Source organism: Mesocricetus auratus, unplaced genomic scaffold, assembly GCF_017639785.1.
Source record: "Mesocricetus auratus isolate SY011 unplaced genomic scaffold, BCM_Maur_2.0 Super-Scaffold_100029, whole genome shotgun sequence".
Lineage (NCBI taxonomy): Eukaryota > Metazoa > Chordata > Mammalia > Rodentia > Cricetidae > Mesocricetus > Mesocricetus auratus.
In genome coordinates this window covers 199,339-211,507 of record NW_024429210.1, presented here as the reverse complement: position 1 = coordinate 211,507, position 12,169 = coordinate 199,339, and the positions used below count along the sequence as shown (strand labels likewise).

Sequence of the window (12,169 nt, the reverse complement as noted above, 5' to 3'; positions counted from 1 at the left end):
CTTGTTGCTCCTCCAGAGGGCATGAGTCCCTTGGTTCCCAGAAAGCACATCAGGCCACTCACCACCATCTGTAATTCTAGCTCCAGAGGATCCAATATCGCTGGCCTCCAAGGGCACCTGCACTCTTGACATGTACAGGACATATACTCACATATAATGCAAAATAAATATTAAAAAGCAAAGAACTGAAATGTAGAATTATAAAATCAGTATCATAAGTTTTATGAAACAATGAATGGGGAGGTGACTGAGGTCTTAAGATGAGCAAACACTCACCTGAAACTGAGTTCATTTCATTGCCTGACAGGCTTGTCTTCTCTCTCCAGCAAAGACCATTTGGAAAGTGAAAGTAATTACTAGAAAACAATGTAGCCAAGGTAATGGAGCCCCCTTTCACTAGGGCATTAAGGAGTTGACTCTTATAACTTGTGTCCTGGTGTGCAGGTATGTGCTCTCAACACTTCCTCTAGCTCCTCTGATGCCTAGACCTCAAACTTTATAGTTCTAACTCCATTACAACCCCCTTGGTCTTACTAACCTCACATCTTACTCATTTAAAACGGCCTTTCTCTGCTTCATCCAGGCAGTTTTCAAATCAATGGGGGAAAGAAAAGAAAAATCAGTCGCTAGAATTCTGCCTTTGCATCCATACAGGAACTCCAGAGAGAAAGTGATCTGACTGACTCACAGGTAAAAGACGAACTACATAACAGGAATGAATAGACCCAGTCCAGTTCAGACAAACAAAAACGGCAAGATGAAAACATAAAACATCTGTCTCTAGCACATAAGCCTTTAATATACCATCTCTCTATCATCAGTCTCTAATATGCCTCACACTATTTTTATTTTATGTGCACTGGTGTTCTGTGTGAGGGTGCCAGAGACTTTGGAACTGGAGTTACAGACGGTGAGCTGCCATGTGGGTGCTGGGAATTGAGCCTGAGTCCTCAGAAGAGCAAAAAGTGCTCTTAACTGCTGAGCCATCTTTCCAGCCCTGTCTATTTCCTCCTAAAATCAGTTTTATGTTAAAAATCGCAAACTGGGACTGAGTGTGTTGGTATATGGACACAATCCCAGCATTCAAGAGACTGAGGCAGAAGGATCCCAAGTTGAAGCCAGACCATACTGCAACCATGTCTTAAAAAGGGAGAAAACAGTACAGAGGTAGAGGGAGGGTGTGTGTGTGTGTGTGTGTGTGTGTGTGTGTGTGTGTGTGTGTGTGTGTGCCATAAATTAATTAAAAAGTCTAACACTTTATAAGCAGTGGAAATTTTAATCATATTTACCAGTCAAATCTCACTTTTATGTAAGTGTATGGAACTTCTTATCATTTTCTTTTTTAAAACTGCTGACTCAGTCTGAGTGTGGTAATGCACACCTATAATCCCATCACCTGGAAGGTGAGGAGGGGTATGAAAAGGTTGTCTAGTTTGAACTACATGAAACCCTGCTTCAAAAATCCAAATAGATACAATAGATGTACTCAGGGAAGACTTGTTAAAAGCTGAGTCTTATATTATTCTTGTTATCTTTTAGTAACTTCCTCAAATCTCCCACACAATTTGACATTGAACAGAAAACCTTTGCAGGGACTGACAACTACTTCATAAATAAAAATGCTACTTTCTTTCTGTTTGTGACCATTAGCTCTGCTTCAGAGAGGTGGCACATCCTATCTAAAATGAAAGCCTATAAAAAAACCGAAAGGCACATTATGCCTTAAATGAGTTTTCTTGGTTTCAAAAGCTTTTCTTATTTCTCCTTCAGAGGGCTTCAAAATTAAAATTAGCATTTGAAAGTATTCAAAAATCGTTGAAACTTGTGCTTAACTTTGGTGCTCTCCAGGTGCAGCTCTGAATGGAACAAACAGACCACTTGCTTTGTCAGAATCTGGAAAAATTTACAACCACGCTGACAAAAAGGCGACAAGTCTATGACTTCACAAATAATCAGGACCTTGCCTTTGGGTCAAAGAACAACAACAACAACAACAAACCCTTAAATATAAAAATATAGAGACTATTATACTAGTTACAAAACACTTTAATATCACTTCCTGATCATGTGAAAAAAAAGTAATTCAAAACATTTTTACTCTCTAAGATCACACTATGTTTTGGGGATTAGAAATATAAGATATACACTAATCACAGGTATGACATAGTGCAATATAGAAAACATACCAGTGCAGTGACACTCAAGAACAGAAATGCATCTGAATGGCAGTGTTTCAGAACATGCAGTGTCACAGCCCTGCCTGGCTGTCTTGTCCCCAGGTGCTTGAGGATCACACCTTCCGACACAATGACAATACAAGTTAGATACACATTGTTAACTCTACAAATAGAAGGCTTCACACAAAGGGTGATGGACAAAGTATAAAGACATGAGAAGTTAATCATTCAGAAAAAGAGAGAAAGAACAATGAAGCACCCATCTTCACAAACATGCCATAGTTAACTTTAAGCATTTTAAGGTGCAATTTACAACTATCTGTGTGTGTATCCTGACATTCATGTGAAGAGCAGAGGACAATTACATGAGTTGGTTCTCTCCTTCCTCTACACGCGTGTGTGTGGGGGGAAGGGGTGGCGAGCCCACATGTGTGTGTGTGTGTGTGTGTGTGTGTGTGTGTGTGTGTGTGTGTGTGTGTGTGTGTGTGCGCGCACGCTTTAGGGAATGAGCTTTGGTTGTCAGGCTTCTTGACTCCACAACTGTGTGTGTGTGTGTGTGTGTGTGTGTGTGTTTATGTGTGTAATAGTGTGGGTAGTGATTGTGGTATTGAAACAAGACCTTATGTAGTCCAATCTAGCTTGAAATTTAGCTATGTAGCTAGGATAGTCCTGAACTCCTGGTCTTCCTATATCCATCCTCAAGTTCTAAGATGACTTGAAGTCAACGTTTTCTTAAATATCTTCTCTCTGTATGAGCCCCAGCATCTTTGTGACAGGTCTCCACCTCTTCTAAGTGCTGGATTTAACCACAACTGAGCACGCAGTGTACTTTCTTTAGGTTACAAAACATTTTAATTATTTGAATAACAATTTTTGAAGGGAAAAATGTGTGGTGCTTGCCAGGTTTTGAAAAATTCCAGATGTATAAATATGAAACTATGGAACAATTCCATGTCACCCAGATCAAATGCAAATCTAACAGAAGAATGAGAAATGTGATTATCATATACATCATAAAATATGTGCCTTACACGCTGAGGTCGCTGACTCTGCATAAAGTTCAGTAAATACCAAACAGTCACACTCTGACTGGGCAACAGTTCAGTGTCACTGAGAAAGAACTTATACCGGATGTCTTCTTAGACAAGGGCAAACACAAAGATAAATACAAGCGACTGTCATAATGGCCCATGTGCATTGGAAAAGTGACACATGGCTCAAAAGATGTAATGTTAGTAACAGGGAAGGCTGGCATAGCACCTGCATCTGTAATCTGGGCATTTAGGAGGTAGAGGTAGGAAGGCCATGAGTTTAAGGCTGACCGGGGCTATATAGAGATTCAATCTGGGATGGAGGTGGAGCATGATGGCATTATTGTATGATTTGTCTAACTTTCGCATCAAAACATTAGAGATTCTATTTGTTATTATTTCATATACAGCAAAACTAAAAGGAATTTAAAACACAAAATGCATTTAGGACAGTGAGAAGGAAGGGAGGGAGGGAGGGAGGAAGAGAAAAACTATTCAGGAGATGGCTCTCTGGTACTTGCTATGTAAGAATGAGGATCTGAGTTCTGCTCCTGGCACCCACAATGTATGCCTACAACTCCATTGTTAAGGACACAAAGACAGACAGCTCCTAAGGCTTGCCAGTCAGCCAATGTGCCTAAAATGGAGAGCTCTAAATTCAGTGAGGCCCTATCTGAGCAAGTGAGATGAAAAGCAACAGAAACAATAGCCAAAGTCAGCCTTTGGCCTCTGCAGAAGCATGAGGGGGCAAGCAGCCACCTGGCACACACACCCCAACACAATTTAATTTCTTTGAAAAACATAACAAAGTTAGGAGAAACCATCTTTGCTATATCTACCTAACCAAAATATTTGTGTAATGAGCATAAATATTTCATATTTGCATTTTTATTTCCTGCATACCTCTGAGAGTTGTTTTTCTATGACACCAAGAGGCTCACTTAACCTGGGATCTTGTCTGCTATCTCCACTTACGTTAATGAGTTCACCTGCACATGTTTTTTTCTGCTGCATGTCAACAGTCCTCATTGTCTTCTACACTTTCAGTTTCTGGACCATACCCTTTTATCCCCATCCATAAATGTTAAGTGGACTCAACAACTAAAAGTACACAAGGAAGCTACAGCCCCACATGTCTTGCTGTTTGTGTCGAGAATGGCAAATGCTTAGCGATTAATCAGTAGACACAAGATGGAATGCTGTCCATACCATGCTAGCAGTAGAGGCTGGAGCGATACTTCAAAGGACCCAAGCTCATACCCAGCACCCACAACTCAGTTCCCAGCAGTTCCCAACTGCTGATAACTTCAGCTCCTGGGATCTGACACGTTCCTTTGACCTCCACAACACACACGTGAATGCATGTACATAGATGGCATGTGCACGTGCGCACGCGCGCACACACACACACTTTTAAAAAACAAGCAATAAAATTCTACTGCACTTAATTACTTATGGTAATATGCCACAGTAGCTATAATTTGAGCAATTTAATTAAGAACTAGGTATTACTTAGCCATGCACAATGGACCCCAAGAAGCCAGAACTTTAAAATCACATTTCTGTGTGTATTAGAAGGCAAACAATGCACGCAGGAGTAAGAAGCCACAGGTCTCCCAGAGATAGGAATGCACATGACCTCATTTTCCATCAGGAGTATTTGTTCTCTCACTCCACTTGCCTCATCAGCCCTCTCTCTTTCCCCTCTGTTCCTCCCCCTCCCCCTCTCATGTACTCCAGGCTGGCTTAGAACTTGCTGTGCAGCTGATGACCTCCCCCTTCTGATCCCCTTGCCTCCACCTCCTACGTACATGCACCAGCACGCCTGCTTGGGCTGAGGATAAAGCAGGGCTTCTGAGTGATAGGCAAACACTTTAACAACCAAGCTAGATCCTCAGGAGGAGGAGTTTCTATCACAGCAAGGCAAGAGAGCACTCGTGCACAGAAACAATCTACCACTGTGAGAAAGAAGAGGCTGGAGCAGCAGCCCTCATCTGAGCAGAGACCCTTCAGGACACATGCAGTTCCCAACTATGATCAGAAAGGGCCACACCTACGGAATGAGGACCATACTCTTTTTTCAGAAGAAGAACTTAAGGTTTATGCTGTCTCAAATCATGGGCTAAGGATGGGCCTGTGAGATGATCCAGGAACACAGCAATACCAGCAAGATGAAATGCAAGACATGGGCCTGGAGGCCAGAGCTAGCTTACACTGCTACTGCCCGCAGCACCCAGAAGTCAGGCTATGTAGTTACCATTCTGCAGTCCCATCCAGAGTTGCTTGTGGTCTTTTTTCTGCATCTCATTGATGACTTGACTTTTGTGCTTTAGAGCGTCAGCTTCTTTCATACATGACATAAAATGGGCTTCGACTGCATCCTTGGATGGACAGTGTAGAAGGTCCTTTTCTGGAAAACTCTATCAAAGGGAAACACACAGAACATGGATGCAGAGACAAATGAGCTTCTAAAGAGAACTTAGCCCATTTGCCGATGTTCCCAGCATACCATATTTTATTATCACAGTAACTAAAAATACTTTTTAAAAATTAACTTAAAAAGCATTACTAGTCTGACACAATCTGTACTATTCCCAAATAATCCTCATCTGTGAGGTCTTTTTCAGGTTCCTATGCATAACACATATATGACCCCTATAACTGATACCAATATCCATTTGTGAATGAGTGGCCCTTGGAGTCAGAGGGATCTAAAAGAGGACACTGACATTCCTCTACACCTATCTTCAAAGAAAGGCCCACCTCAAGCTGGCCCCACCCCTCATCTGCCATATGATGGCCATGGGCTGAGGAAAGATGCCTTCCCCCATCAATGTCTGAGGTGGGTGGGAGAGCAGGCCCTGCACCTCACCTGGGCAGCACAACAGAGCCAACCCCACTTGTGATGTGGGTGAGCCAGCCCCAAAGCTGTGAGCATGGGAGAGGTGTCCCCATCACTCATTGTTCTGTGGCAGCATGGGCAGGGGGAGAGATTCTGCCCTCCCCCCCATCAACTCCTGAGGCAGGTACAAGAGCTGGCCTGATGTCTTAAGAGCAGGAGAGCTGTCCCTGTCCCTTATCAGCACAGCACTTGGGAGAGTAGCCCCTAATGCCACACCTGGACAACACAGTCCTTTGAAGGTACAGGTGTGGGAGAGCAAGAAAACAGGAGGACTGGCCCTGCCCCTTGCTCATTGCAGCAAGGGGTGAATGAGCCAGGGCAAGGCAGGAGGGCTCACCCTGGTGGTGAGGATAGGGGACAGCTGGTGGGCTGACAACCCTGCAACTACCCAGGCCCAGAACCAGGGTTATGAGTTGGCCCATTCCAACATCCACCCCATCTGAGATCTGCTGGAGCATGCAAAGGTACGGGTCCTGCAGACCCAAAACTGTAGGATCACAGGGTAACACGAAGATATACAAGAGGAATCCCAGTGAGGGCCCAACAATGATAGTACAGGAGAAACCAGAGGCCTCAAACCAGACCAAATAACTCTTTGCAGTGGATATTTACAAATAAAGATACATGAATTAAAAAAAAAAAAGAAAAGGCCCACCTCAATCTAGGGAGGTTCTGAAATCCTCCATGATAAGAACTCAGGAAAAAACGGAATGGGAGGCAGTAATGTAAAAGAGAGAGCTTATGCAGTCAAAGCAGCTGAGAGAAGTGACAGGTCCCTCCTCACAGCCCCCTGGCTCCCACCTGTGAATGCACCTCTTTCACATCTACCCAAGTGAGAATAAAAAGATTTGTTTTCCAAACCTCACAATGAAATTACAAAAGATCCTTGACTCATTACATTTCTAACTTTTCCCAGTATGTATGCATTAGCCATTGTGTACACACGCTTATCTTTCTGATCTAAACAAATTCTCAAAGATAAAGAGTGTGATGCAATGTTTACTCTCTCATCTATCTTTCAGATCAGAAGCATGACAAAATAAACTTTACTTCGCTTTTACAGGAATACTCTGAAAATTTCCCTTTATGTGTCAGTTTGCTTAGAGGTGTCTTTTTTGTCATTTTGCACACACACTTCCCACCACAATCTAAGGACCAAACCCAGGACTTTCTGTGTTCTATCACTGAGCTAAATCCTCCTATCTCCCACTAGAGATTATAACTGTTATTTAATTAGAATATTCACCGACTGTCTGCAATGTATCTAGATGTATTAAAAGTAATTTAATAACATTAAATCAAAGCATTACTTTATGAGGGGAAAAAAAACCTGAGCCCATTGGAAATACCACAAAACTGATGGTAATTTATTAGAACAATTAAGCAAATCAAAAAATACATTTCTAAAATGCATTTTCATCTCATACATAAGGAATCAAATATTTGATTAAACATAAGCTTTCACTGTTTTATCACCAACTCACCTCTAGTACTAGACTCACATTTGGAATGAAAAGTATAAAGCCATAGTTTATAAATTTACTTGAACTCAAGGAATCCTGTGACAGAGAGGGAGGACTGATGAGCAAAGGGATTAAGACTGGGCTGGTTTAACCCCCAGAAACAGCTGACCTGACAAGGGTTAGCTCTTGAATCCCAGACTGATGGCTGGGAATCCAGCATGGGACTGATAAAGACCCCCTGAATGTGGGTGTCAGTGAGGAGGCCTAGGTAATCTATTGGGCCTTGGGTAGTAGATCAGTATTTATCCCGGGTATACAAATGGATTTTGGGTGCCCATCCAACAATGAGAGATGCTCTCTCACCCTGGACTCTCGGGGGAGGGTCTAGGCCCTGCCCTGGATGAAATGACAGACTATGGACACCCCCATGGAGGGCCTCCCCTTCCCTGGGGGAATGAGGGGATATTAGAGGGGTTGGTGGGAGGGTGTGGGAGGAGGGGAGGGAAAGGGAGAGGGACCTGGAATTGACAGGTGAAGCAACCCTGTTTCTAATTTAAATTTAAATTTTAAAAAATCCTTAAAAAAGTTTCCCAAGATTACTTTGGTGCACACACACAAAAAGTTGGGAAGGGAGGGTATTCCAGCCCCCCAGATATTTCTTCTAATATATTATTTTTCAAGAAAAGAAAGAACATATTGGGAAAAACAATCCTGTGCCTGCTATATTCCCAGAGTCAGGAGGTGGAGGCCAGAGGGACACAAATTTGAGGCCTGCATGGGTTACAGATTCACAGTCCACCTCCTTCTGTGCCCTCCCTACCCATAATTCTAAAGCTGACAGAAGTTAAATGCCAAATGTGGTAGCACATTCCACAAAATCCATCATTTGAAGACATGCATCAAAATCATGTGCAGTTCGGGGACCAGCCAAAACTGTAAGACCCTGTCTTAAAATAAAAAAAAAAAAAAAGGAAAAACAAACCAATGCTAAAATAAGTGTACCAGACACCAAATAATGCTAACATTTCTCAATTTTTTAAAAATTGTATTTCTACCAATGTGTAACCTACAAGCTTAGCTACAGCCAATTATCAGTCCTCCTTCCTACAACCTATAGGGTATTTATTTCTCATTGTGTCTCCTAGGTTCTATTTGTTGAATCTTTAGATTCTCCCATAAGAGTAGCTTTGCTCATTTCTCCCTTGGTGTACTGTTTAACATATATTCTTCCCATTGAAAACACTACCCAGAGCCAAGCACAAGCCTTATCCCCAGCTTCTCTTTGGCTTCAACTCTCAAAGTGCATCCCCACACATTCACACCCAGGCCTTTTAGTTCTTATCAATTCCCTGCCATCAGTTAACCATTTGGGCTAGTCACAGAAACATCTTTCAAATTGCTGTTGTAAGAATTCACCAAAATCTAACACAAGTTTCTGCTATCAACACTTCCCATTTTCTTCCTTCTCTACACTATTTGCTTTTCCAAAGCTATTCTTAAATATTGGTGTGGATTGTGTTTAAAGTACATAACCTAGAACCCCTTTTCTTTTTCATTCCATATCCTCACCTTGAGTGAGATTACATATTTCCATACCACTTAGGAACTAAAGATTATCAATATTCTTTCTTGCCAGGATCCTTCCTAGAACCTTCAGCCCACACAAGTCTAGTAAGTGTCCTAGAGATATAAGCAACTCAACAAATCCAAAGATAAACAAACTAATGCTACCACCACCCCTCCGAATTTTCCAGAGCAAACCTAGTCTGATACTTTATATCCTAAATAGATCTGGAATTTCCCAGCTTGCAACACCCCAGGCTAAGAATGGCTAAGAACTGTTCACAGTTCTGAAAAACCTTGCAACAACACCCATGCAGTGTGTTCTGTTTCTGTGATAAAACATTGACCAAACAAGTTTACAAGGGAGGTAAGGACTTATCTGTTCCCACTTCTAGGTAACAAACCATCAATGAGCAAAGTCAGAGTAGAAATTCAAACAAGAACTTGAAGCTGGAACCATGAGGAATGATGGTTGTGGGCTCATTAACTGGGAGGCTTATCCTCAGCCAGCTTTCTTATACAGTCGAGGACTTCCTGCCCAAGGTATGGTGCCACCCACAGGGACTGACCCCTCCAATGTTAGTTAACAATCAAGGTAATCCCCAACATAATTGCACACAGTCCATTCTGATCTGGGCAAATTCTTCAATTGAGGCGTCTTCTCAGGTGACTCCAGGCTGTGTCAAATTGATAGTTTAAGCTACCAAGGACACATGCCTAGAATTTTATACTCTTGATGTTTTTGCATTTAGAGTCACAGTGACCTTCCAAACACCAAGACCTACACTTCTCCCTCAACTTTTTCTTCTTTTAGGACATAATCAAACCATCAAGATTCTAAATTACCTCAGGGTCTGCTTACTTACCCACCTAACCCTCCTACCCTATCTATTCCCTGCACACATCACCTCACTGCTTCAAGCACTTGAGTAGCTCCAATCCTCAACGCGCGTTCCGTTCTTCCAGCAACACTCTCTCATCTCTGTCTTCACATCAACTCTTGCAGCACTCTTTTCCTCTACCTAGAACATTCCCTTCTCCTTGCCTAACTACTTATACATTTGGTCAAAGACTCCTCAACTTCAGGTTCAGCTTCTATGGCACACCATCCAGGAAAACTTTCCCTTTCTCCCAAGCCAAGGTTAAGCTCACTCTGGCCCTACTCTGGATTCTGTTGTAGTTATACTGGCAATATTACAATGGCTGTTAACATGTTCACAGGTAACAGTACTCTGAAGTCCATAAAACAGAGGTAATGACCTCAACTATCAGTAACTCTTTCTTAAATAAGCCAAATTACTAAGATGCAGTTCACACACAATGAAACTTAGGAAGTTTCAGTTAGATGAATTCTGACTTTGAACAACTACCAACCAAACAAGATAGAGAACATTACAACACATAAACAATCACATCCCCTCATTCCTCACCAAAAGTTAACCACAACCCCTCCCTCCAGCCTCATTCTCCACTAAAAGTTTACCACAAGTTACTTTGTGTCCTGGGCAGCAGGCTCTCTTTTTCCTACCTCCACCAGTCACTGATATGATCTGTTGCAGCAGTTTTGCCTATAGTAAAATCTCACATGAAATAGTGTTCCATTGACTTAGCATACTCTTGAACTGACTCCTTTTGTTACTTAGTTGTAGTGAATGAATATATCATTATGTGTTTAATCCTGAAAACCTGTTGTTACCACCATTATTTCCAACCTTGACCTGGTTAATAAAGCCATTGTGAACAGTAATATTCAAGTGTCTGAGTAGACACCTTTTTCAAGTTTCTAAATATACAGCTGCAAACAGCAATTAAAGTCTTCTAAAAGCTGGCAAACTATTTTCTTGAAGTGACATTCAGTTTTAAACTCTCATCAGCAACATTTCACAGTTCTGGGTACTCATGTTAAACTTTTTATCAGTCCTTTTTCATTTTAGTCATTCTAGTGAGTGTAAAGTAATATCTCTCTCTGGTTTTCATTTACATTTCCCTGATGACTAAACATGGTAGGCACCTTTTCATGTATTTATTGGTAATTTCATATGCTCTGCAAACTTTCTGTTCTAATCTTTTGCATTTGTTCCAAAGCAACTGAGGTAAGAGGCTAAGTATAATGTGGATTCTGTGTGTACTTATACAAATATTGCCCACGAGAAGCAGCAGGTGCACTCCAATCTGTACCAGCTAGACAGATCTGAGTAGAATGCAGAAAGTCTGAAGCCTCCACATTGGAAACACTTGACGTTAGCAGTCACAGTCACAAACACCAGCCACTACAACTTCTGATTCCAAATAGCCTTTCCACAGCTTCACAGCTGGCATGTGTCACCTATCTCCACAAGCAAACTTTTAGTCTTTTTCAACTTGAAATGCCATCCTTAGTACAGTATTTGCATACCTCTTAGCCAGTTGTCCCTGTAAAACTGTGCTGTGGATTATGACATTCCTATCTTGTTAGCTACATCATCAAAGCTTTTAAACTTGTCCCTGTGGTTTTTAACTACACAATCTTAAAAAGCCATTTTTTTTTGTTTTGTTTTAAGGAAAATATGTTGGATTACAGAAGAACTGCTTATATGAATGGAAGGGTCAGACATCCTTGTTTTCTTCCTGACTCAAATCTATCATGTAGGGGTCTGCAGAGAAGGCTCAGTGGTTATGAGCACTTGCTGCTCTTGCAGTGATCCCAAGGTTAGGTTCTCAGCACCCAATGGCAGCTCACAACCACCTGTAAGTCTAGTTCCAAAAGATAGACACCTCTTCTTCTGGCCTCCACAGGTAATAAGCACACATATGGCACATATACATTCATTCAGGCAAAATATTCATACACATAAAATAAAGTAAATCTAATCATTTTTAAAATATCACTTAGGATGATTTTTGCTATGCCCTTGGTCAAACTGAGTAAATTTTCTTTTATTCCTAAGCTTGCTAAGGGTTTTGATGGCACTGGTTATTGAACTCTGTCCATTTTTTTCTGTGTTTATTGATTTTGCTGTGTGACTTTTCTATTTTATTTTGCCATTGTAATAA

The 12,169-nt window shown here is 41.5% G+C and overlaps 1 protein-coding gene across 9 annotated transcripts in view; it reads right to left on the bottom strand.

Moving 5' to 3' along the window:
* The window catches only part of Atg5 (autophagy related 5), a 105,398-nt gene that overhangs the window by 62,967 nt on the left and 30,262 nt on the right, over positions 1–12,169 (bottom strand). For 7 of the 9 annotated variants that reach the window (XM_040733182.1, XM_040733179.1, XM_040733178.1 and 4 more), the window contains one exon: positions 5,466–5,628. The exons of the other annotated variants lie outside the window; for them this stretch is intronic. In XM_040733182.1, coding sequence (XP_040589116.1) covers positions 5,466–5,628 — 163 coding nt within the window. The remainder of the gene's footprint in view (positions 1–5,465; positions 5,629–12,169) is intronic. 9 annotated transcript variants of the gene reach the window in all.